Source organism: Diplodia seriata, assembly GCF_021436955.1.
Source record: "Diplodia seriata strain FDS-637 chromosome Unknown scaffold_3, whole genome shotgun sequence".
NCBI lineage: Eukaryota > Fungi > Ascomycota > Dothideomycetes > Botryosphaeriales > Botryosphaeriaceae > Diplodia > Diplodia seriata.
The window spans coordinates 1,104,127-1,129,755 of record NW_027117310.1 but is presented as its reverse complement, the minus strand read 5'-3'; the positions used below and the strand labels follow the sequence as shown (position 1 = coordinate 1,129,755).

The 25,629-nt window shown below is 57.1% G+C and overlaps 7 protein-coding genes across 7 annotated transcripts; 4 read left to right on the top strand and 3 right to left on the bottom strand.

Moving 5' to 3' along the window:
• Positions 1-2,602, top strand: SLS55_003060 (uncharacterized protein; the record flags this gene model as incomplete). The annotated part of the gene is made up of 5 exons (XM_066774540.1): positions 1-27; positions 85-242; positions 315-1,589; positions 2,179-2,339; positions 2,487-2,602. 5 exons carry the CDS (start codon positions 1-3, stop codon positions 2,600-2,602), a joined length of 1,737 nt encoding a protein of 578 aa, XP_066634659.1.
• A 9,501-nt stretch (positions 2,603-12,103) lies between these two features.
• SLS55_003059 (uncharacterized protein) lies at positions 12,104-13,985 on the top strand (the record flags this gene model as incomplete). Its single annotated transcript, XM_066774539.1, has 5 exons — positions 12,104-12,616; positions 12,669-12,790; positions 12,843-13,210; positions 13,267-13,592; positions 13,647-13,985. The coding sequence occupies 5 exons, from the start codon at positions 12,104-12,106 to the stop codon at positions 13,983-13,985; spliced, it is 1,668 nt and encodes a 555-aa protein (XP_066634658.1).
• A 797-nt stretch (positions 13,986-14,782) lies between these two features.
• Positions 14,783-15,841, top strand: SLS55_003058 (uncharacterized protein; the record flags this gene model as incomplete). Its single annotated transcript, XM_066774538.1, has 1 exon — positions 14,783-15,841. One exon carries the CDS (start codon positions 14,783-14,785, stop codon positions 15,839-15,841), a length of 1,059 nt encoding a protein of 352 aa, XP_066634657.1.
• A 755-nt stretch (positions 15,842-16,596) lies between these two features.
• On the bottom strand, positions 16,597-19,188 carry SLS55_003057 (uncharacterized protein; the record flags this gene model as incomplete). Its single annotated transcript, XM_066774537.1, has 5 exons — positions 16,597-17,737; positions 17,791-18,351; positions 18,399-18,423; positions 18,473-18,643; positions 18,702-19,188. 5 exons carry the CDS (start codon positions 19,186-19,188, stop codon positions 16,597-16,599), a joined length of 2,385 nt encoding a protein of 794 aa, XP_066634656.1.
• A 1,308-nt stretch (positions 19,189-20,496) lies between these two features.
• SLS55_003056 (uncharacterized protein) lies at positions 20,497-21,956 on the top strand (the record flags this gene model as incomplete). The annotated part of the gene is made up of 2 exons (XM_066774536.1): positions 20,497-20,505; positions 20,724-21,956. 2 exons carry the CDS (start codon positions 20,497-20,499, stop codon positions 21,954-21,956), a joined length of 1,242 nt encoding a protein of 413 aa, XP_066634655.1.
• A 778-nt stretch (positions 21,957-22,734) lies between these two features.
• On the bottom strand, positions 22,735-23,397 carry SUI1_2 (Eukaryotic translation initiation factor eIF-1; the record flags this gene model as incomplete). Its single annotated transcript, XM_066774535.1, has 4 exons — positions 22,735-22,749; positions 22,805-23,031; positions 23,132-23,206; positions 23,367-23,397. 4 exons carry the CDS (start codon positions 23,395-23,397, stop codon positions 22,735-22,737), a joined length of 348 nt encoding a protein of 115 aa, XP_066634654.1.
• A 921-nt stretch (positions 23,398-24,318) lies between these two features.
• SLS55_003054 (uncharacterized protein) lies at positions 24,319-25,115 on the bottom strand (the record flags this gene model as incomplete). The annotated part of the gene is made up of 8 exons (XM_066774534.1): positions 24,319-24,408; positions 24,466-24,482; positions 24,537-24,634; positions 24,695-24,706; positions 24,774-24,790; positions 24,847-24,878; positions 24,929-24,982; positions 25,079-25,115. The coding sequence occupies 8 exons, from the start codon at positions 25,113-25,115 to the stop codon at positions 24,319-24,321; spliced, it is 357 nt and encodes a 118-aa protein (XP_066634653.1).
• Between the last annotated feature and the right edge of the window lie 514 nt (positions 25,116-25,629).

Below are 25,629 nucleotides of genomic sequence, written 5' to 3'. Positions count from 1 at the left end.
ATGGCTCCCCATCTGCAGCAGTTCAAGGTCCGTCGCCACCCCGTATCTATCCCAAACGTGCCCCGACAATTGATCGTCGCCCAGAAACGCAAGCGTCCAAACACCATCTTGGACTTGGCCGATCGGCAGGCCAATGCAAGCAGCAACGGCACCGACACCAGCAGACCGACCGCCGTTTACACTCCAATCAGGGGACGCTCCCACACTCTGAGTATTGCGCTTCCGGGAAGCATTATTGCGAAGTAAGAGCTCGCACATGGCTTGTCAAACCCATCTTGCTCGCGTGCAGAGCAGCTAACCCGACCGTGTCGCAGTGCTCAATCACACGACCTCAAAACCTCCTTGGCCGGCGCCATCGCACGCGCCGCTGCCGTTTTCTGCGTCGACGAAATCGTCGTCTTCGATGACAAGCAGAGCCAGGTGCTCAACAGAGGCAGAGGCAGCCCTGTGAACGGGAGTCCCGGCTTCCCTCATAGCTTCAGCGATGACGGCTGCAAGAACTTTGGGAAGGGCTCTTACAATGGATTCGGCACCGTGGGAAGTGCAGACTACGCAAGCTATACCGGTTATTCGGACCCCGGCTTCTTCTTGTACCACCTGCTCTCCTACCTCGAGACACCACCAAATCTGCGTAAGGCCCTTTTCCCCTTGCACCCGAACTTGCGTACGGCCGGCACGCTACCAAGCCTCGACATGCCGCACCACCTGCGTGCCGACGAGTGGTGCCAATACCGCGAAGGTGTCGTGCTGGATCCGAACGCGTCCGACGACGCCAGCAGCTGGTCCGGCTCGCACAGTGGAAGCTCGTACTCGGGCTCCCCGCCGGCCCCTAGCAAGCCTAGCCAGATCATCTCCTTGAAGAAGCAGAAGAAGTTCAAGAAGGGGAGTCCACCGTTGGCGGCCTTCATCAGGCACAGCAACAGCCCTCCGGTGATGCTGGATCTTAACGCTGGCACCGGAACTGCGGCTAGTCCGTACACTGTCGTGGACGCGGGGCTTCCGCAACCTGTCCAGCTTGACTTGGAGAAGCCCATCCCTCCCCACACGCGCGTCACGCTCAAGCTAGCGTCTGCCGAGGATCCGGGCCACTACTACGGCCTGGAAGCCCAGCCCGTCGATCCAGCGCAGCCGCGTGAAGAGGCCGGGTACTATTGGGGCTACCACACGCGCCAGGCTAGCAGCCTGTCGGCGGCTTTCACCGAATGCCCTTTCGACGGCGGCTACGACGTGTCCATCGGTACGAGCGAGCGCGGTATGCCCGTTTCGCGCATCTTGGCTCGCGGCGGCGTGCCCAAGGAAGACGTCGGCGGCGGGGGCGGTGGTAAATCTGACAACGGGCGTGGGTTCACGTTGCCGAGGGAGTTCAAGCACATGATTCTCGTGTTCGGCGGCGTCTCTGGGCTCGAGGTGGCGGCCATGGCGGACGAGGACCTGGTGGCGAAGGGCGTGACGGGGAAGAACGTCGGCGACATGTTCGACGCGTGGGTGAATCTGGTGCCGAACCAGGGCAGCCGCACGATCCGCTGCGAGGAGGCCGTCTGGCTGGGGCTAATGGGCTTCAGCGAGTACGTCAGGCACAACGGCGAAAGGTAAGTCGAGCCAGTAATTGTTTCCGTCTGGCTCTAAAAGTCATTTAGCAGCATTTCCGGGAGCATGTGGGCGTGGGAACTTAGTTGCATGGGCGTGTGGCTGGCGTCACTGCTGGATATACCTCGTAGTGTCCACCCGGAGTTCATAGCGCGCGTCAATCGTCTCTTAAATAGCATTTCTTTCTGGAGGCCTGATGACGTGCAAGCTCAAACGTGGGAGCCGCGCGTTTCTTGGAAGATGGCTGGTGACGGGCTGTCACGTGACCGCGTTCCACTGGGGAAAGCGCCCGTCTCGAACTTTTTCCGCGAGTCCGCCGTCCGAGCATCCTCCGGGCTATTCTTGAGACCAACATACCGCATTGTCGTCCCGCCTCCACCCAACGGCTTCGTCGCCTGTGCCCGCCGTGATCACAATGGCTTCCTCGCTGGCCATACGGCGCACCCCGCTGCTCGCACTCCCACTCCGTACTGCCGCCGCCAACACCATCTGCGCTGCTGGTTACCGGTCTCTTTCTTCCGCTACGCCTTCGACCTCCACTTCCCCGCACCGGATCCGCCAATCGCGGATACTGCAGCAATGTGCGCATAGAGCGAGAAGCTTCGGCACTGTCGGTGCCAGGCAGGCAGAAATGTCGGCCGTCCAGAAGCGCATGGTCATGGACATGCAGAAGCGCAAGGCAATGCCGAGCATGGTGACCGTGCAGTCGCAGAACCTTGACGAGATGCCGACCGATGTCGGGTTAATGCCTGGTATGCTCCTTTTCTCCTGCAGCTACTTTGGGTGCCATTGAGCCGGGAGAGCTGGCTCTGCACTTCACGTTGTCTGAGGACGTGAAGGTCGAGGAAATTGTTCTGGAGCTCGGGAGTCGAGGGCTGATTTAATGGCATCTGCTATAGATACATTCATCAGGCCAACGGGCATCAATGTGCCTAGTCTGGTCAGGGAGCCGAGGCTGAGACTCAAAATGGAGTACCATTGGGCGAAGACCAGAGTTTATGACCTTGTCAGGTAGGTCACTCCCGTCCCACGGCGCGAGAGTGGCCTCGAGAGGGAGGATGGGCCCTTCGGAATGGTGCTGACCAGCCTTCGTACGTGAAAAAGCCGGCTTGTGTATAAGTTCACGACAGTGAAGCCGCGCCCCGTTATCAGCAGACGCAAGATCTCCAAGCTCGTACTCCAGCTGCACGAGGATATGTACACCGCGTTTGCCTAGTAAGAGCCCTATGGCACTCGGCTGCACAGAGAGCTTAGCTGCTGACCTCTCTCAAGCGGCGACATCGAACACCTCTCTCGCATCTGCACCGATGGTATTTCAAACCGCTTCCGTGCCCAAATCCACGCCCGCAAGCCAAACGAGTCCCTGCACTGGGCGCGGCTATCGCATTCGCGGCCATGCATCGTGTCCGATCGCGTCGTCAAAATTCCCGTTCCTGGCATTGATCCAAAAAAAGAGCCATGCTGCATTCGCCAGATAGTCTTTCGCATAAAATCGAAGCAGGCACTGGTGAGGAGCTACTTGCAAAAAGACAGGGAGGGGAGAGTGCGCACGGTGGACGCGGCCGGCCAAGAATTGCCGGTCGGGGAGAACGGAGAGGTTACTCCCGAGCGCATGCAGCAGAGCGCGAGGAGTGTATCGGAGTATTTTGTGCTTCAGAAGAGGATGTGGATGGGCAAGGAGGAGACCTGGTCGGTATGGGGCATGGTGGAGGAGTCGAATGCCGAAGATTTAGCATCTTGAGATAGGGCTGGCGGGTAGTTAGCGTGGTTGTGGTGGCTCAACAGGGACGTGGGCAGTGTTGCGGGCCCAGATCGATGGCGAGTTAGCGTAAGCAGTAGATGCGGCGCCGATCGAAGCCGAGGCAAAGCAACAGGGCGAGCTGTACGCATATGTACACTGTAAATTTATTGGCATCGAACAAAGCACACGAGCAGGCGGCGGCGGGCGCGGCAAGTCGGGCGATGACGGAGTGCGGTCCGGGATCGGGTGCTCTCCCTCTGTTCCTTGCTTTTTGGTCACGGTTCCTGGACCCTGGCGCTAAGCCCTAAGAAAAATCCGGGGAAGAAGGAACGGTTTCCAGGCGCAGACGCGATCCGACCACACCTCCCCCATCCATCCCAAGCTCTAGCCTCTGCCCCCGAGCCCGGCCTCCCCATCCCTCTGGCCCGCACCTCCACCACACTGTCGCACCACCCCCGGCGAGACGTAAGCCGCGTTCCAACTGGTGCCCCGGTCAAGCGGTCTCTTCGACGCATCCTCCCTCCCTTTTTTTCTCTTTCCACCCCACCTTCCTTGCTCGCGGCTCAGTCGGCGCCCTGTCGCCATGCCTTGAACGCGTGCACACAGGAAAAAAAAGGGTCCGATCTCTTCGCGTTGCCCACGTCCCGCCACCTTGCACCCGCACTCCTTTCTCTGTTGCGAGTCCCACCAGTCGCTCTTCCCCGTCGACCGTCCCTTCGCCAGTGTGCAACAGCTTGCTTTTCAATGACGTGCGGAGCGCTTCTCAGCCACAGCCAGCGTGTGTGCCCCGCAGTCCGTTAGCTTGCCTGCCGCTCGTCTGAGCACCTTCTCTTCTCTTCGTTTCGCTCGTTTGCGCAGCCGTGATTCCACGTCAGCAACAGAGACGCTGAGACTTGCGTCCATCTACTACCGCCTCGCAGCACTTGCAACCAACAGCAGCAGACCTACGTCAGCGCGCATCATTGGGAGCAGTGACCCACAGCACCACACCAACAGGAACAAAATGTCGTCCCAACTGCCGCACCAGCGTGCGCGTCCGGGAGCCCGCCACCCCTTCGCAGCCTCGGCACCTTCCACTCCGCTCGCCCAGCCGCAAGCAGTGCCGTCAACACCTCCACCATCGTACACGCCCAAAGATCCTTTCGCGCCGGATGACCGTGTCCCATCGCAATACCAGACACAAGGAATCCCCCAGCCGCTAACTGCCATGTCTACGTCATCACGGCCGCCATCTCGCCGCTGCTCCAACCCAGCGAACACGGCGATTCCCGCCTTTTCCACTCCAGAATCCCAGCAGCAGCAGCAGGCACACGCAACGGCGCAAGTGCACGCTCGCCGTCGCTCTAGTGCCGCCACTCGCATGGCCGCGGCCTCCTCGCCGGACCTCAGCCGAACGCTATCTCGTGAGGATCCTGGCGTGGACTTGAATGGCAACTCGCAGTCTCACAATGTTGACCGACAAGGCTCTCTAAATGCCGAACCGCCCTCCTCTGCTCTCCATCCTCGTATCGCCGTCTTGCTTGGGGTTAAAGAGTCCTTCCACGTCCCGCTGCTGCTGTGTCGGGGCCTAGCAACGGCGCCACCTATATGGTGGTTTGCGAGGTGTATAATGCTGGTCTGGCAGCTATCAATCAGTGCATTGAGAGGGGGGCTGGACAGGGACGTTGAATGGGGAGTTGCGGGATGGAGGGGTGGTGGCATAGGTGGGAGAGTAGGGTTCGATGGCGCTGCGACAGAATCTGAAATGGGAGCTGAGGTGGCAAGTCTAGTGATCACAGAGGTTGCATTGGCAGCGTTGTGGGTGAGTCGAGCCCTGTTTTGAGCTGGCTTTTTGATGAGCGTACCTGCCCTCAAACCATGCGTGGAGAAGAAAGGAAACCTTGAGTTGGTCGGAGGGGCGGTGCTGTTTTCTGTTCGTGTTTGACGTGAGGATTGCTTGCTAACTTGCGATTACGTGTTCAGTGCACAGCCTCAGGATATCTTTCCTTCTACTTCGCGGATTGCCTAATGTCTCGATGGTAAGTGTCTTCTCATCAACTCTGCTTCCGCCTAAACCTTTGTTCTGGGAGATGAAATGGGCTGGAGCCCTTCAAACGGCTTCCTGTAAAGTCTGGAAGGGTAAGAATGGCTGAGGATCTTAAAGGGTTGCAGAGTTGGAGAGAATCAACACATGAGATGACGGACAGGACAAAAACCGCAGCTGACAATGCATACAGGCTGCTCAATTACACGCCCTCCGCCACCCTCGTCCGTCTCTTCACTCTCTCAGCCATCAACGTCTACACAACCTCCTGGTGGCTTCATCTTTCTGGCGCGAGCTCTGATCCCCGTCTCTTACTCCCTGCTTGGATATGCATCACCATTGTAAGCCCACTTTGGTTCTTTTAATGTTCCTCACCCCCACAGCGGGTGACAAAAGAAACCGACCCACCCGCATCTGCCTCGCAGAGTGGTCCCACCATACTCACATGGGATGGGTAGTTGAACACAAGGCCCAGACGTAAGTGTGTGCAGTCAAAACTTACACTTACATCCGGACCTTGTATTCGACCACCCATGGAAGAGTGTGTCGACCTTGGTGAGCTTCGGGGCTTGAATCTTCTGTCACCTGCCGTGCGCCCCATTCCTACATCATTCACCATCGCAAGGTGTCGGCCACTGACGAACGGAGGGCTAGATGCTAACGATTCTGTACCACCTCGCTCATCGCCAAGTCAATATTCGACGTGAGACCCGCGCCGCCGTCCGCGCTTTCTACATTTCAAGCAGCGTGAGCGTGTTCATGCTGCTAGTACAGAGCCACGTCGAGAGAGGTACATGGAGGGTCGCACCGTTGGTGGGAATTGTAGAAAGGGTTGCCCGCGCTTGGAGGGATGCGAGAGTCCCAAGTGCTGATGGCAGTGGGGAGCTGTGATGGTTCAGGCATTGGGCCGGTTTCTTTCCCCATCCTGTTCACCTTATTGGTCGTGCTTGCCGCGAGGTCATCGATGTGGAACTTTTTAATAGGAAAAGGATCCGAGAGCCCTTTTCGATGGTCATCGTGGGAGGGTAGCCCATTGCTTTCGAAGTTCACATGGTTTGGTTTCCGGCCGTTTGGTCCTGTTTCTCCTTCCTCAGCGGCCTGTTGATGAGCAACAGTGTCCCCGCAGGATTTCGACAATGTTTCTCCCTCATCTCTAGTTCAACTCATTAATGCAGTCCTCACCGATTGCAATAACTTCCGAGAATTTGCGCTTTTGGACTCCTTTTAGTGAGAGACGGGAGGTGAGCCAATACAGCTTTTCCAAGGCCAGGGGAGCGCAGTACCTGGGCGGCACATTACACGGTCGCCCCTGTGGAACTATCTTCTGCCTGCAAATGCGTTGGTGTGCGTGTGGTCAGCTGAAGGCCACATGTGACAAAAGAAACTTGCGGGAGAAGAAGCAGCGTTGGGGATGTTCGGCGATGAATCGTAATGGCAGATGGCTACAGGGTGGAAGAATGATGATGAGGAACGGAGTCGTGGGGATCGTTTGAATGTGAAGGTGGCTTCGAAAGCGCATCGTTAAGCACCGCAATAGGTTAGCCGTCCTGTACGTGCAATCCTGCCACAATTTTGACTTTGGGAATCCCAGGGCTTTCCCAATTAGAAGAAATACGAAATTCCCAGACGCGGGGCATTCCTTCCCGGTTCACCGCAGACCTAAAACTCTCACGTTCAACCATGAGACTATGCAATCGCATGGCTGGTTCGCTTGCGCTTCTTGCTCCAGGCGTCTCGTGTGACGTCGTGCACAGGTCAACATCAGTACATAAATCTGAGCCCACCCCATCGAATTTGCAGCTATCCAAGCTTGGGTAGGTATCTGCATCCAACGCCCGGACGCAGGTGTAAGTTTTGAATGCGGATGGATGCAACTACCTACATAATTGTTTGGGTCAACTCCCTAAGGCAAACGCAGGTTGGGACACTTCTTCTACCACCCGCCGTGGCATTAAATAGTGGCCCTTCCCAGGACTGTCAAAACCCCCACACTATTGCAGGAGACCGAGCCCCATCCCGCCGGTCCGGCACGAGAGACCCCTGCTCACCCTACGTCATCTATCCCACCACCAACCCGGAACAATGAGCGGGCCTCATCTTCAAACCCGCCCGCGGACCGAGAAAAGCCACGGGAGTGTGCGGGTCAACTTTCCCCGCAATCAAGCCCGCATTGCCTCCCCCACATCGCAAGGGGAAAACCTTCCCGCAAAACCAAACACTTGCCCCGGGCGGATAATGATTCTCGCGGGACAAATGAGGAAGGTAGGTACTTAGAGAGCATCGGCTCTGATCGGCTTCCCTTCTTTGTGAACCCAGGGCTTGCCAGCAGCAGCCGCCGCCGCCGCCGCTTCCGCGGTCGCCGCCACGCGTGGCTGCGCGGTAGCGGATGAGGATTGCTGCATATCCAAGATTCCAGTTGCCTGGATGGCTTTTCGTTCCTCTCGGTTTTGCGGCTTCTCTGTTCCGTGGGTCCTTGTCGGCTGTTGGGCTCTGATTACTCGGCTTTTGAGACGTGGGCTCTGGTCATGATGTGCATTCTGTGACGGTCACTATCAGTAGACAAGGTCAAACGTACTCACGTGGGCAGTCAGGCAGACGTCCGGTCGTTGATGGTGGTTTAAAGGCTGTATATTTGCGCTCAGACATCTCTCTGCGGGTCCAATCTTTTGCACATGCGGCTGCGAGGTGGACCAAGTTTCTTCTTGACAACTGCACTTTGGTAATGGTGACACGAAGATTGTCATTTGCAGCATATCCTGATTGTTTTGCAATTCGTGGGGAGCTATTATGTTTTGTCATGGAGCATCAACGTTGGAAGATGGTGCTGTATTTCCTATTCCTTCACTGCACTCCATACTCACGAACTAAACACACCTGAACAAGCCAAGGGGATGTGAAGAAATTTTACAGCCGTTGAATTTGGTGAATCATCGCGATGCCTCTCATGTCGCATGTGGATGGAATCAGGAAGTAAGAGACTTCGAGAGCTCGCATATTAAACCTTCAGTTCACTGTGGCCCGCTCGTCTCGTGATCCGCCCTACACGAGCAGGTCCGCAAGCGCCTCTATTGCTTGTACTGTACAAACAACCATAGGGCGAAGCCAAGCACACCCTCACGTGCATCTTTTGGCCCGACCCTTTGCCCGCAAGAGCGAACAAGCAAATATCGCATATATATTCCGCCTTTATCGTAGCCTCCAGCCTTCTGTTGAGAAATAACGCCAAGGAGAAATACATCGCCGTAAAGGACTCGTACTGCTCTTGTGCTTTCTGGTTCTGTTGCTGGTTTCCGGTCTTATGCAAGCAACTGTTGCGTCCGTGGGTGGGTAGACGCAGTGTCCGCATGTGTTGTACGAAAGAAGAAACAGGACTTGCATATCGGCGGACCATGCTTAGTGGCACTATCAAGAGGAGGTGCTGCTCACCACCTTTAAAAGCATCTGCTGCGATATCCCAGTGTTGGGGAGAGGAGGGGAAGGTAATATGGATGATTCGACGTATGGCAGTGGGGCAGGAACACAGATATTCCAAATTCAAATGTTGAATAGGTAGAGCATACCCACGTAGTGTGGACCGAGGCTGTCACACTTTCAGGTTTCTTAGACACGCGGCGTTTCCTGGAACTGAGTGGTGGGTACCTGGCAGCGGTTTTTTGTATTTGAGAATGCCACTTTTCTATGATCATCTCGTGCTATTCGTGCTGAGGAAGGTCCTGCGTGAGCATACAGTTTCTGAGGATCTCGCCGACTGAGGACATAGCGGTAACTACAACCCGCTCAAATGAACTGCAGGAAGTATTGCCTGCTTGATGAAGGGCATCTATGGCGTCGGCTTGGAGTTCGGTTCTCTAAGAATGCGAGACAAATTTCCCCCGACATTGGCGCAGCTAACAGTGGGACATGGTGATGGAACGAGCTTTGCCTTTGATTCACCGACAGTGCCAAAATAGAATTAGAAAGCTGTTCAACAGGTCCGCGGGCTCTTCATTTCAATCCTCAGATCATCGGCGTATCTCACGTTCGACTTCCAGCAGGTGGTTTCACTCTTCCACGCACCTACATCCGCACGCCGCCGCGCTGAGTAGTTTTGGCTTGGCTCCGCTGCCACCACTACCACTGGATATCCTACCACCAAGCCACCTTCCGAGAACCATAGCAATTTCCCCTCAGTATCTAGTACACTTTCAGTCTTAACATGAAGAGCGGTTATTGTCGGTCGATGATGATGGTGCGGGGGATTCGTATTCGACGAAAATTGGCTTTTTTATCAGCTGAATGTCGACTTGATCTTGGGCGGCTCTTTGGAAAGTTGAGCGGAAATATATTCTGTCAGAATCAACTCAAGCAGGGTGTAGAGTATGTGATCTTGGAAGTGTTGGGGTTCCGAAACGAATGACGCGATCACATTCGCAACGCAGTACTCAGATGCAACTACTCGTTCCCATGACATGGCGAGGAAGAAATTGAAATGGACCGGCCTTTGCACAGTTCACCTTTCGACCTATGCCATGGATGGCCGTAGAGCGATAGCGAGCATATGTGATCACATGCTGGCCCAAGCCAGGTGTCCACACCGAGGGATCTGGACTCTGAATCTATACGACTCCCGGTGAATTAGACAGCTCAGCACAAGCGGTCGTTCCTGGGGGCCCTTCTGCATCGGGCCTTGTGGATCCGGGTTCCTGGTGGCAAGAAAGCCGAGAGATAACGCAGCAATGCCCGGCCGGTGAAGGTGGCTCGGCGAAACTTGGCTGTTGGCCCCCGTGCTTGGGGCTATCCGACGACTGGGTTCCTTCAGAAAGAAGTGGGTTTACCGTCGTGTTTCGGCCTTTGGTGATGCAGGCGGGCACACTTTAGGACGCGCGGCATTTTTCAGTCGAGGAAGTGGCGTTCTGGACCCTAAGGCTTGGGCTTCTCGATGCAACATTTCTTGCTGCGTTTTTTTCTCAGAGTGACGAAAGCCACCCGCCACGGGAAAACAGCCCCATTGTGGCAAATTGGTCGGGCTGCGTTTGTTGGGACTCGACGAATGTCAAGGACTAAAAGGGGGCCGCCGACGGTAAATGGCCGATTGGGACGGTATTGCGGGTCGAAGCGGGAAGTGGGCGGCTACTGGGGGTGAACGATTGGACTGAGACGGCCTGAATGAGCCTTCAATGGCGGAGATACGGCTTTCTTGGGATATGGAGATGGTTGCCAGTCATTGGACCAAAATGAGCAATTTTGGAGCGGCAGATGCTGGGCACAGCATCGGAGAGGCTCTCATTCGCCGGCTGCGGTGCTGAGTACAGGAGAAACGAGGTGTACGTACTGTAGTGATATCAAACGGGTAGGGTTGGTATGGCCGGAAAAGGGGTTCCTGTATGATTTCATGGCGGAGCATCCTGATACATCAGCGTGAAGATTTTCCTCGGCCCATTGCAGGACGGCGCAGTCCAGCGAGATTTGCGTGAAGACGGACGCATGGAGTAAGAAGTCCATAACTGGAGCACTCAATGCGAAGTGGGATGGGCGAGGTTGATAATGGGAAGTGCAGATACAAGGATAGAACAGCATGACGATCGGTCTGGCCTCGGCTCCGCGTAAGACCGGACGCGGTTCCTAGGTTCCCTGCCAAAGACCGACGCTGACAAGCATGCATTTGCCGACACGCGTTACTTGGCAGGCAGGCCGAGTGCCAGCGTTGAGGAACAAAAGTGGAGTGACAGGTGGTGTTGAGCGCTGGCCGGGCTCGCAGACAGTGACGCAGTGTCTCACGAGGCTGATAGCAAGGCAGCATGCGGTGAAGGCGGCTCTGTTGGGCGGCCAGGAACCGGCAGGCACTGTGCCGGGGGCCGTGGCAGATGACCTCGTGGCGGGACCCAGCCGTACAACGAGTGGTTCGCGACGCAGCAGGCCCTGGCCCGGACCCCATGCGGTAGTCGGACGCCTTGGAGGCTCCTTCTTCGGTCCCGTGCGGCTGAGAACGCGAGGCTTGCGGCCCAGCGGTGCCTGGCGCGCCGCACAACACCACACTGTCGGGGTGGTGATGGCTGTCCGTCTTGTGGACAGGCCAATGGGGCCGGTTGCATTGCCAGAGCAGGCAGTGGATGTGGACCAGCGCGACCCGATCCGCACCACGGCCGGCGTGGAGAAGGTCTGGGGAGGTGGGACGGCGACCGGGGACGGCGACCGATGACGTCGTGTCGGCCGTTTGAGGAAACGGCCGATTGGCGGAGGCGCATGATGTGCCGGCAGTGGCTACCGGGTGGCCCCCGCGCGGGCGCTCGGCCACTGCGCCGCCATTGACGTCGGCCTTTGACCGTGCCATCGCCACCACCGCCTGCCGCTCTAGTCCGCAATTACCGTGCGCCGCTGGTAAAGTGCAAATCTCAGCCCTCTCATACGTCCGCCGGCCTGCTGACTCGCCCTGTCCCACAATGCCGCCGCGCGCACATTCCGCCTGCGCTCCATTGGGGCAGTTTCCTCCTCCCCACGCCTCTCGAACGGGAATGGGCTTCCGACCAGACAAGCTCTCGTCCCCCGGCTGTCTCCACAGATGCCAACCCCAGATCACGGACTGAGGCCTAGTCCGGAGCCCCAGACGGCTGCAGGCTTCGCCAAAGGACATGGGCATACGCCATCCCGTTCCCTGCCGCCGTTGCATCAGACGCTTCCAGAGCCGACTATAAAATGTTTCCGCAGCCCTCCAGCCTTTGCTGTTCTCTACCCGGCAGCTCAAATCACTTGTTTGATCTTTCACTCCACCAACCATGGCAGCCTCCGACAAAGACAGCGCGAAGCTCTCCAAGGGCTCCGCCGAGTACCACGAGGATGTCAACGCCATGAAGGTCGTCCCGACCGCCGACCTCCCCGACCTCATGGCCGAGGAGGTCTCATATGGTCGTAGCGGTCTTCGTGGTCTCCTCGATTCGCCTTTTGTCTTCGGTGCTTCCTTCCTGGCCTCTCTCGGCGGCTTCTCGTTCGGCTACGACCAGGGTGTCATCTCAATTATCAATGTCATGCCCCAGTTCCTCGCCGCCTACCCTATCCTGAACCAGGGCGGCTTCTACACCGGTCTCATGACCGCCATGTTGGAGCTCGGTGCTTTCCTTGGCTGCTTCTTCATGCCCTGGCTCGCGGACAAGATCAGCCGGAAATGGGCCCTGACCGTTGTTGTCATCATCTTCTGCATTGGCGCCATTATTCAGACATCCGCTCCCAACTACGGTGCTCTCGTCTTTGGTCGCTTCTTCGGAGGTATTGGTGTTGGCACATTGGCATTGGTAAGCTCGAAATGTGCCACTCCCCCTTGACGCGACACTTACACCGCAACAGGGCGCTCCGCTCTACATCTCAGAGATCGCACCTCCCAACCTCCGCGGAGCTCTCCTTGTTCTCGAGTCCGTTTCCATCGTGACCGGTGTGGTTGTTTCGTACTGGATCAGCTATGGCACCAAGTGAGTTCGACTCTTCATGCTGGACACCCGAGATGGTCTAACAAAGATGTAGGGAGCTTGATGGCGAGATCGCATTCCGTCTTCCCTTTGGCCTCCAGATGGTTTGCGCCATCCTCCTCGGTACCGGCATCCACTTCTTCCCTTACAGCCCTCGTTGGCTCGGCCTGAAGGGCCGCGAGGCGGAATGCCTGCAGAGTTTGTCTCAGCTTCGCCGCCTGCCCCCGACCGACAACCGTGTTCAGGCCGAGTTCCAGGCCATCATGACCGAGGTCGAGTTCCAGAAGAAGGTTGTTGAGCACCATCACCCCGGCCTTTCCGGCTTCAAGCTCGAGATCGCCACTTGGCTCGACCTGTTCAAGAAGAAGAGCTGGAGGCGCACGGCCGTCGGCACCGGTATCGCCTTCTTCCAGCAGTTCTCCGGTATGTCCCTTGCTCAACTAGGCAGGCCGATGAATAGAGCTAACACTGCAATCAAGGCATCAACGGCTTCATCTACTACGCTCCCATTCTCTTCCGCTCTCTGGGCCAGACCGACGAGATGTCGCTTATCCTCTCGGGCACGCTCAACATCAGCCAGCTCTTCGCCGTTATCGTGTGCTTCTTCATCATCGACCGCATCGGCCGGCGCCCGCTCGCCATTTGGGGCGCGATTGGTATGATGACGCCGTACATTGTTATGAGCATCCTGGTCGGGCTCTACTCGTCCGACTGGCCAGGCCACAAGGCGGCGGGCTGGGGGACCACGGCTATGGCCTACATCTACACCTTCTTCTACGGTGTCTCCTACTCGCCTTTGACCTGGGTAAGCATTCCGCAAGGTGCTCCTTACGATGGATAAATGCTAACAACCTTGTAGTGCCTGCCTAGCGAGATCTTCCCCAACGGCACCCGCGCCAAGGGCGTTGCGCTGTCGACATCGGTCGTCTGGCTGGCCAACTTCATCATCGGCGTTATCGTGCCCACGATGATCGAGAAGGCCGGGTTCGGCACTTACGTCTTCTTCGCCGGCTGGTGCGCGCTCGCCGCTGTTTGGGCCTACTACCTGGTTCCGGAGACGAAGGGTCGCACTCTCGAGCAGATGGACGAGGTGTTTGGCGACAACTCGGCCATGGAGGAGCGCGCCATCATGGCCGAGGTGGTGCGCAGCGGTGGCGCGAGGAGGGCGGATGAGCTGGTGCAGGACGTGAAGGTGTGAGCGTGCGGTCAGTGGTTTTGACGCGTTCTATACCCCTCCTATTTTTTCTGCATGAGACGGCGTTTATGATCATGATAGCGATTGAAATTGACAGTTGGAAAGAAGACTTTTCTGAAGATGATGCGTATGTGAAAGTGAGCTTCCGCGATAAGATTGAGCAATGGCGGCAGAATCGTTCTGAAGGTACGCAAAGATTGTGGACCAACCGTTTTGGACGCTGGCTGATGACTCGCGCACACAGGATTCCAGGGGCGTCTGCGCATCACCAGGAACGCCTGTTCGGCAAACCTGCTCCCGTCAGTCAGCCTCACCCTCGTGGTATCCGCCGCTAATTAAGCGGCGCCCCTTGAAGCCGATACTGCGTGGTTCGGGGACTGGAAAGAAGAGACAGTGTTTCGGAAGTCGCTCCGGCCGTCTCAGGCGTCCAATGTTTACTTATTACCCCGCCATCAAAGCCGCCCCTCCACGCCCCACACAAGGTCCGATCACTCCTCGTTTTTCTTTTCCCGACCTCCTTCCCTCACCTGCACCGCTCGCCGAGGTCTGACATACGCACAGCTCAGCTCGACAATCAGATTGATCGCCGCCACACCCCACGCCCGCCATTGAGCCCGCTCCACACCCTCCGCACTTCTCCTCCGCACCCCGCCCCGCCAAACGCAAACGATTCACACCACAGCCAACCGACGATCAACCAGACCATACCACCCACCGTCTCTTTCAACAACAACAAACCAACCCGCCCTCCACCTCCCCCGACCCAAGGAACACACAACGGAAACCCCAACCAACCAACCATGCCGTCCACAAACCCCCTCCCCCTCTCCCCCACCACCCCGCTCATCCTCGACGGCGCCCTCGCAACCGAACTCGAGGCGCGGGGCCTCTCCCTCGCCACCCGCCTCTGGTCCGCCGCCGCCCTCGCCTCCTCGGCCCCCACCATCCGCGCCGTGCACGCATCCTACTACGCCGCCGGCGCCACCGTCGCGACCACGGCCTCGTACCAAGCCTCGCTGCCGGGCCTACGCGCCGCGGGCTACACGGACGGCGAGGCGCGGGCGCTGGTGGAGAAGAGCGTGGAGGTGGCGCGCGAGGCGCGCGACGACAACGGGGGGTTGTCGTTGGTCGTGGCGGGCAGCGTCGGGCCGTACGGCGCGTTCCTGGCCGACGGCTCCGAGTACACGGGCCGGTACGCGCTGAGCAAGGACGCGTTCAAGGACTTCCACCGCGGCCGCGTGGCAGCGCTGCTGGCCGCGGGCGCGGACGCGCTGGCGCTGGAGACGATGCCGAACCGCGTCGAGATCGAGGCGGTGGCGGAGCTGCTGCGCGACGAGTTCCCCCACGCGCGCGCGTGGCTGGGCGTCACGGTGCGCAGAAGGAGGGAAGCGGTCAGGGGAGGCGCGGTGGCGGCGGTCGAGGAGGCGGCGGTCGAGCTGAGGAGGGTGGAGACCGGCGGCAGCTTGGCGAAGGAGGACGGCGCGGTGGAGGGGGAGGAGGTGGTGCTGAGTGATGGGAGCGGGTTGAAGGGCGTGGGGGAGTTGGTGAGGGATAGCGAGCAGGTCGTTGCGGTGGGCGTGAATTGCGTGCCGCAGGACTTGGTGGTGGAGGCGTTGAGGGGGCTGAGAGAGGGTGCCGGGGAGAAGGCGTGTCTGGTTTATCCGAATAGCGGTGAGGTGTGGGATGCGGAGGCGAAGGTGTGGAGGGAGGGCGAGGCGACGGAGGGGAAGGCGTTGGAGGACAGGGTGAGGGAGTGGTGGAAGGAGGGCGCGCGGTGGATTGGCGGGTGTTGCCGGATGGGGCCGAAGGACATCAAGGTGATCAGGGACGTCGTGGAGGAACTGCAAAAGGGAGGCTGATATGACCTCGTTTCCTTTCTCGACACAAAAAATACAAGCTCAGTTCGTCCAGAAAAGAGGCAGACATTCTTAACCGCTAAGAATTCACATCGTCGAAGTGTCTTCTTCCTCGTCTCAAGCCATCTACACGTGCATGGCGGCGTACGAACAACATGGCCTTGGCCAGCCAGTACAATCCAATCCCCAGCACGCATGTGTCATCACGTCCCAATCACGAGCATTTTGTCGCCTTCACCATCCATCAATCTGTAAATCACTTCTTTACGTAACGGGCTCTCTGCTCACTCTTGTGCGCTGAGCCCGAGATAGGTGGCACGGCGGGTGACAAAAGAAATTGTTCACCCGGAACTGCCTTAAAGAACAACTCTATAAGGGATAGATAAGTTGAAACAAGATCCGGATGTGAATGTAAGTTTGAGATTCGTGCATTTACGTCTGGATCTTATATTCAACTACCTACCTAAATATCCTGTTTCAAAGTCGGTGTGGAAGGCACTTTTGTCACCCGCCGTGGCGGTGGTGTCATGAGCTGACCGTATCACCCTAGATGGTTATGGGGAGATTGTGATGATTCATGGAAGATGGGAGAGGTTTTCCTCAATCAAAAGGGGTGATGAATTACATCTCGATTGACAGTCACGCATATCGAAGGCATATCAAATTACTACGCCTTGCATACAACTTCATTTTTTTTCGTTTGTTTCTGTTTTCTCCCCGAGAAAGCTAGTCTGCGGTGCATTGCCAGCAGGATAATGTCAGGACATGATACTAGATACCCCATATTTATCCAACTCCTCGCGATCTTCTTGACAAAGGCTTGCACCATGCTGCAACAGCAAATTCGCGATCCTTGGGCCGTTGGGGTCATTATTTAGAATGGCCCAGAACAGTGCACTACCATCTGAGCGGCTCGTACGGATATTCGGGTCAGCGCCTGCATCGAGAAGCAGTCTTACGACATCCAAATGGTCGCGGTACGCTGCGGCCTGGAGAGGCGTGCTCGCATTCCTTCCACCAAGTGCATTGACTTCAGTCAGCGGCAGAGTTTTGAGAAGCTTGCGAACGACGGATCCGATTCCAAGCGAAGATGCGTAGTAGAGAGGGGTCGTATTCTCGAAAACTTGCTGCTGTGCACCAGGTGTCAAGAAACGAGCCCACGTTCCAAAATTGCCGCAATTCGGAAGCTTTTTGGATTCGAACAATTGCTGAATCAAATTCCATGTGGTAGAATCCAGCTCTTCACCGAGCTCTTGGGTATGGTAGCCCCAGAAGTGAGACGCGTAGATGAGGAGAGGCCATTCTCGCAATAGCAAGTTCAAGCCACGCATCGAGGTCGGATAGCCGCTCTTGAGTGAAGGATTCAGAAGATATAGCAGGCAGGTCTGAGCCATAGTTCGGTTCGCTGAATCCCAATCTAGAGCGAACGACGCGGCACGACCCCTTCTGATCCCGGGAGATCGGAGGTAGTCCAGGATCGATGCGTGCGCGAGCCGAACCTCGGTCACGACTATGTTCATTGAATCCCATATTTCATCATAGTAGCCTGGAGAGCTCTTGACATCATTTAGCCATGCTTTTGATGTTGTGACGAGGCTGGAGTTCATGATGGGTGATCGATGTATGCAAAGGTCCTTGAGATCGGGGTCGTAGCCGTGTTGATCATCCAGCTCGACAGCGAGTGCTTCAGACAAGTCCTCCATCCGAACAGGCTGGCCAGAGAATGCCAACCACTCAAGAGTCCTGAAAGCATCGCGACGTTCGTCTTCCGGAATGCTTAGAAGTATACGTTCATACATATCTTCGAGGGTCCGCGGTAGTGAGGAGAGAAGGACCTGCAGGTCTTTCTTTTTCCGGCATTTCCCAACGAGGTCAAGCAGACCAGACGCCAGCCGGAACCTATCGAAAATCAGATTCAGGGACAGATAAATGCTTCAGATAGGAACCCATACATTCCATTTGCCCGCTCCGACAAGGTTTCTGAGATTGCGGCACGAGTGTCCAGATCCCACTGGGACAGATCCTTCACCTTGCTACCAAGGAACAGTTGTATGTCCGGATCGACAAGATGGTCGCTCACAGATAGCTCAAGAGGATGCATCTCGCTGAATGCCTCTTCAATGATGCCGAGGGGCCGAGAAGAGACGAAGATGCGCAGACCGCTTATGTTCCAATCGCACATACTGCGCACAATGTTCAAAGTATCCTCCACATCTTCACTTTCGTCTAGTCCATCAACAACGAGGAAGGTCCTTTTGGACTTAGTGACCAACTCTTGTAGCACCAAGAGCAGCGTTTCACTTGAAGGCTGGCGCTGGCCATGGTGCTGTTCGAAGATATCTTCGAGTCTCGGCCAAATGCGTTTGTGGTTAATCACCAGTTGCGAGATGAGCGATCGCATCAGACTGCTGGCGTTACGTTTCTTCGTATCTGAGAAGTCGAAGTAGAAATATGCAACAACATCGTCCGCTTTGTGCAGCTCTTCCTTCTTCAAGCATTCAATCAAGGTTGAGCTGTACACATCAGAAACGGCCTTCCTTATGCAACAGGTTGGACACACCTAAGCACTGATTTTCCACATCCAGCTATAGTAGGTCAGTATTTGGCGAATCAAGTCATGTTTTCGGCACTTACGAATTCCATGAAGCCAAAATAGCGATGGGGTACCCCGTTTCCAATGATCAATGGCGACTCCCTCCACGAACCATATTCCGGTGTCTTTGTGATGTTCCTCGCGTTTTCGAAAATGGTTTGTATCGGAGTCCGGAGGCGCGAGCCATTTCAGAATGCTTTCCATGTGACGTGCTGTTGGAGGCACCAGGTCAGCCCAAAGACTCTTTTAGTATATTTGATTGTTCATTACCTTCCTGTGCATGTCTCTGAGCCTCTACTGCATTCTCTTGCGTCTCCTTGATGTCTCTTACGTTCACGCTCATTGCGTTCAAGCACGCTGCCTGATGAACGCCAAGAGCAAGGCTGATGACTGTCTTGAACTTCTCGATCTCTTGAAGCGTCGCCTCGACATCTCGGCTCTTCAACGGAAATAGAAGCTTCTCCAGCCCTCGTGGAGGCTTCAGTTTCCCCTCCAGATCTTTCAGCAAAGCTTGAAAAGCATCCAGTTGTCCGGATTTCTGGAGAAACTCGATCGTGCGAAAGCGAGGGTCAACGGCAGCGTTCTCATCTTCAAGCAGCTCGACCATGCTGTTGAGTATAACATCGAGACTCTTTAGCTGCTGGATGATCTTCGCTGCTTCTTGCGGGGCCGACTTCAACTTTCGGTAGTGCCAGCAAAGGGTGGCGACGTTGCTGCTGATCTGGATCACGGCTATAACGCTCGCGGCAACCTCCATCTCTTTGCCGATTGTGATCACGGGAGCAGGACTGATTTTCGAGGACGTTTCGGGGCTTGTTGGGTTAGTTGAAGAAGAGGCAGAGACGTTGCGCCTGCTGATGGTGGGGCAGCTGAAGGTCAACAATCCCTGCTGTTCTTGGCTTGGCCTTGTGTCACCACTAACGCTCAGTTATGACGCTACGAGCAGTATCAGCTTGTAATGTGCCGATATCTTGTAAAGAAGTGGGTAGTATACTAAGTGAGAATGAGCAAATGCATGCCGCCGTCCAGTCGCACTCATTAATGCTACACTCCATCATATCACCCTTATCACTGCAACCTGTAGGACTCCATATTGCCGCTCGACCGGTATAGCGAGAAAGCCGGCTTCTTGTTGCCTCTCGAACAGATGCCAACCATTTGCAGCTGGCACGTCTTTACCGCATTAGGTGGTGGTTAATACACGAGGGAGGGCAGGAGGCTTTCGCGTTTGATCCTGTAGATGAAGATAGTAGACACTCATGGTACATCTAGCAACATCGAGCAAAGCGCACATGTCGATGGTGGGGTAGTTGGACCAATCAGCCGAGGTATTTATCTACTTAGTTAAATAGGCGATGCGCCCGTTTTCCATCACTCAAGCGAGACGTGACGAAGGCCTTAAACTTCACGACCAAGTAGCGTCGCCTTAGCGCTGCATTAGCGTGGCTGATTAAGGCGTTTTGCCCAATCCTCGGTGGGAAATGGGGGTTTCGCTCTCAACGGCCCTGCCCTACTAAGCTCGGTACATGAGGTCCAGCGCGCTGAGCCACAGGTCACGAATTTAACCAAAGCGATTGTTTGACGCACGGCGCAACGCCGCCGCCAATGAGAGCCAGTCCCAGAAGCACGCGGGACCCTTGCACCCAACAATTCTACTGACTGCGCCCGCGTCGCGAACCCGCCGCCCATGGGTGTAAAGCGAGAAATGACGCCCAAGAGTGCTCTGAAAAGGCTCGCCTCCCTAGCTCTTCTAGCTACCATCCTACTCGCTACCTTCTTCTTCTCCGTCTTCTACTTCTTCCTACAAGTGAACAGTGCCGATTCATCTCGCGAAGCTCAGGCACAGATACGTCCCTTATCGGGTCAGCATTCCACAACCCTCGAAAGCATGTCTCTCGCCGCCGCTCTCTCGCTGAACAGCTCCGTCTCCGGATGGCATCCACCGAACTCAACGTGGATCACGGACTTGAACGAGGTAATCAACGGGACTGGCGTGCACGGCTTCATCTTCAACGGCTCGCAGCTTCCAGATGGCGTGCCATACGGGACCTATAACTGGTGCAACATGCCACATGTCCGGGCCTCGGAGTATCCAATAATCGCGAGTGATGAGTACCAGCTTGAGTATGTGGAAGTGGTAAGTGAATCTCCTCTGAGCTCTAAGCGCAACCAAACAAGAACCAAGCCTCTACATTTACCTTTTCGCATGTTTACAACATGTGACGGTGAAAGCCATCTTCTTCCTCGCAACAGCGTTAGATATGGTGGAGTCTTACCAACGGATTGCCACAGATACATCGCCACCATAAGCGCACACCATACGCTTCTAATACCTTCCCCGTCGAAAATTACCCATGGTACTGCTCCGACTCGGGTGTCTTCCACCAGGGCGCCCCTCTCAACCCCGCAGGCAACGCATCAGCCTATACCTACTGGAGCGTCTACACCGACCCCTCCAACCCCTTCTCCCACGCCGGCTTCAACGGCAACTGCCAGTTCCCCCAGATAACACGGGGCGGCCTTGACGATTCCTGGCAGCACGGACGCGACCTCTGGGACGTCTACCACTACCTACTCTCCTTCCTGCCCTCCATCGATCCCCTGTCCGTCATGGAATTCCGCGTCACTGACAACGTCATCACCTCCCACGTCGCCTCCATGCTCATCGCCGGCATGTTCTCCTCGGAGAACCCTCCCCAAACCCTCCCCAAAGGCCCGCTCCCCATCAAAGTCCAACCCCCATCCATCGACTCCCTCGAACCCAGATACCCCTGCCCGGCCTCCGCCGCCCTCCTCTCCCTCTACGGGCCCGGCAGCAACGCATCCTCCTGGCTCGCCCACCTCGCCGCCTCCCGCCCGCTCTTCGCCGCCCTCGACTCCATATCCGGCGTCCCATCCGACGACGCCGCCTCCAACACCGACGACGAATGGCACCGGTCCTGGGACCACTACTTCGACAACCTCTCCGCGCGCCTCTGCGACGCCAAGCCACTGCCGTGCGACACGAAGGGGAAGTGTGTCACCGACTCCCAGGCCGCCGCCGTCTTCCGCCTCGGCCAGCACGAGTACTCGCGGCTGTGGCGCGCGGCGCCCGAGAGCCTGCCCGCGGCCGCGGCCGGCTACGGCGTGTGGGTTGCGGAGCTGGCGGCGCCCATTCGCGACATCGTCGCCGCTGCTGCCAAGAGAAGAGGAGAAGTGAAGCCGCGGGTCAGGTACCGGCACAACATCGCGCACGACGGCAGCGTGGCGCGGCTGCTGGCGCTGCTGCAGGTCGACGTGATGGTCTGGCCGGGCATGGGGGCCGAGGTCGTCTTCGAGGTGTACACCAATCGTCGGAAGGACGCGGCGGGGGCGGCGGCGGCGGCGGTATACGTCAGGGTGCTGTGGGGTGGCCGCGTGCTGCGGAGCTCGCATCCGGACCTGGGCGCGCTGGATATGCTGGATGCCCGTGTGCTGCTGGCGTACCTGGATGGGCTGGTGGGCCGGGGCGCGAGCAAGGTGCCTGGGATGTGCGGGTTGCAGTGAATGGGTGCTGAGTACCTACGGCCGTCTGTCCCCTTTCGCAACATTTCCTCACAAGACATGCTGTAGATTTGCAAAAGGGAACATTTGCATGTTGTCGTGTAACTCTTGAATTCTCGTGCTAAAAGCTGATAAGCAAAAAATAGTCAAATAGGGGATAAGCTTAATGTCCACAATCCGCGCCATGGATTCGGCTAGCATCTGGCAGGATTCATGGTACTTTGCCTCGCTTCTGGTTCCTAGATCTTCGACGTTAACCGCCGATCAGTGATCGGCAGTGGTTCACGGAATGCACAGCAGACACTGCATCGAGCGAAAAATAAACAATAGCTGGAACCGGGAGAAACGATAAAACGTAATAGGAACCGAAAATCTGCATTCATTATCCTCCGTGTATGCTGCGTGAAACTGCGTTCCACCCTCCATTGGAAGGTATTCTGACTGTTGAAAGCAACCAGCGTACATCCAGAGAACGCATGTCGCAAACCCTTCTCCAGCAACAGTCAGGCAGAGAGAAAAGGAAGCTCGTTCAGTCATCAGTCCGCAATTTAGAAGATGAAGGAAGAAAGACCGCAACCGTAAGGAACCAATCCAGCCATATGGGTATCTCGCCAACGCCGCCCCGGTGTAACCGCCATTACAAAGCCGGTCATCGCAAAAGAAGTAGGCACGGTGCACATGCGAGCGAGGTGCCACTCGCATCGTGGCTATTTCTCGTAAGCCGTGTGGTATAAGCTTTCACCTTCAGTCGCTGCAGCGGGCGGGGCGAACTGGAGGGCGCTTAGAAACCGTGGACCTGGGAGCCAATTGTCAGCGTGTCCAAAAGAGCGCGAAAGTCCAACATGGTATACCTTGATGGTCTTGGCATCGAGCTCGAGGCCTTCCTTCTTGTCGGTAAGGAACTCCTGGACATCCTTGCGCTGGTCACCCTGGAGCTGGATAACCTCGCCCATCTCCGAGTCGTTCACGATGGTGCCATTGCAGGCGAACTTCTTCTTGATGACCTTGAGGATCTTCTTCTGGTCGAATTTCTTGGGCAAGCCCTGAACCGTGGTTAAGGTCTTGCGGCCATTGCGCTCTATGGGACCCAGAGATTAGCCGCCGCGCGTCAAAGGGGCCCACGCGCCGCGCGTTGGCGAGACTTGGCCATGGTCGCAGCCGTGGAGGAGGATACGTACGCTGGATTCGAATATGTATATAATTCTGAGACTGCTTGGTCTCGCCTGTGTCTTCGTCGGCCTCGGCGAAGGGGTCTGCGGAGGGAAGCGGTCAGCGATGCGCTCACTCAGAATTTGGAAGCCGACGGTCGCCCTGGCGAACACCTCTGGGCCATGTATGCGCTCGCGGCAGGCGTGGTCGCGGCGGCAGGCGCGAGCAGCGCCATCAGGCTGAGGGAGGGGCAGCTGAGCTTACCGAAGGTCTTGAGGTTTTCGATAGTGGACATAAACCTCAGTCTTTGACAACGGTCCTTGCTAAGTGGTGGTAGGAGGAGGGTGCGCTGGGTGGGGCGAAAGGTCGCGGAAGGTGAGGCGTTGGAGCGTCTGAGGGCGGTGGGTCGAGTGGTGTTGTGAACAAGGCGAAGGAGAGTTGGGCGCAGCTAAATAACGAGGGGCTTGCCGCGGGGGCGGTCAGTCAGCCAGAAGCCAGAACCACAAGTCGCCACATGCGAACCAGACAGTCAGAACTGCATCGGCCTATCACGCCTCCCGCCTGGCTGCACTGCCCGGTCGCGCAGCCGGAGCGCTAGATAACTTCGGTGGCGCGCGCTCAGCCCAACCTTTTACCAAACAGACCTTCCGTTGCACTTTTGCGTTCTCACCATTCTGCGCGAGCGCCGGCTGCTGTCCCGGGCCTGTGCGACGCGCCGGGTCACGCACGTCCGCAGCTGACGTATGTGATGGAGCGCAACTTGCAGTGCGGCATGCGTCTCCAACTACAGCGCCTGTGATTTGCTTATGTTCTTCACAGAGGAACACGCATCGCCTCTCCGGAGGGTGCAAGATGCAGCCCATGGAACTCGGGCTGCCAGCGCACCCTGCCGCTACCCTGCATAGCCCGGCCACCGGCAGAGCTTCCGGACATCCACGACATGGAAACACTGTCTTTGAGCACCGCCAAAGACACGTCTTCCAATTTTGCTTTTCCGGAATAGCCGTAGCCGCGACGGGCTCTGCCGGTCCGGCCAGGTGCATCGGCCGCATAGCGGCAACGCAACGAGCTTAATTAATTGTGATACGGTTCCAAAAGCAGTCAGAAAGTTCACGGAAACTGAGTCATGCGTCGAAAGGTGCTTTTGAATTGGGGATTGTCTGCATGCTTCTCCCCCGTCTATCGGAACTGTTACATTTAGGTCGTCTTTTGCCTACTACGCCGGGGGCACTGCTGCTGGAGCCTCGGTGCCAGAGCCTGCGTTGGCCTTGTTCGGGGGAGGCGGAAGGAAGAGGGGCATGTAGGACTGGAAGATAGACGTTAGTTTCCTCTTCATGCAGCGGGCCTTGAGGGTCCTACGTACGACCAGGAGGGACATGACTGTTACGCCAAAGTCAGCAACAAGAACGTTGAGTGCAGCGGGGGGTCACACACAAGCCATCATGACGCTGAAGTAGCCGGGCGTCGACGCCTTCTTCTTCTGCTCCGGCGTCTCCGCCAGCCAGGTCTGGAGCGCGAAGATGACGGCGGTCCTGGGTTGCAAGTCAGCACGCGTCGCTAGAGACGCGCAAGGGGCGGTCGTGCATACGTACCAGCCGATCATCCTGTTTCAAGTCCGCATTGTTAGCATACTCGCCGACAGGCCCCAGCGCGCTCTCCGACAAAGCTTACTTGTTCCTCGTAAATATCTATTGCGCCAGGTTAGCCATGGAAGTCCGACGCAGAAGCAGGCAGATAGACTTACAGCGGCCATAGGCAGCGTGCTGGCCATGGTGCCTGGCAGGGCGTCAGAAAGCGCACATAGCAGTCCAGCGGGCGGGGCATACCAGCAAAATCCGGGTCGGAGCTTGCCTTCTCATTCGGGTCGGCGTAGGGGACGACTGCAGGCGGGGGGGTTAGCTCTCACGTGCAGGCGGCAGCGGCAACGGCAGCGGCAGCGGCGGGGGCACGCGCGGCAGGGCTTGCGGGCAGCGTACTCAGGTCGTCGCGGCGCATATCCTTCTTGGTGGCCATTCTGGCGGTTGTGGTGGTGTGGATATTGGGCGTGCGGTTGGGGCCCCGGATATTGTTTGGTGTTGGCGTGCGGTGGAGGTTGCGTTGGCTCAGGGCCCTAGCGGACATCCAGCCAGTGGCTTCCGGCAGCCACAATTCCGTTCCCCTCGCGGTGGGTTGCGCAGGGGTCGCCGCGCATGGATCGATGTCCGCTGGCGCTCGGGCGACGCCAGTGTGCTGCTAGAGCGCAGGTGGGCCTGGGTGCCGGCGTGCCACGCAAAGTGTCTGTCAGTGTCGGCTGCAATCAATCACACGGCGCCCTCACGGCGAAGCGGTCGGGGCTCATGTCGCGCAGACGGGCGGCCGCTGCTGGGCGAGATCTCGCAACAAGCGGCCGCAGCCGAAGACGCCCGGCTGCCCGTGCTTTATCTGCCCCCATATCACGCAAGCCAGCGGCGAGCGCGCGACGCTTACGGCCACTAAGCTCCCAAGATTGATCGGCGCATCCTGGCTTGCCCTCCGGCTGCTCTCGCAC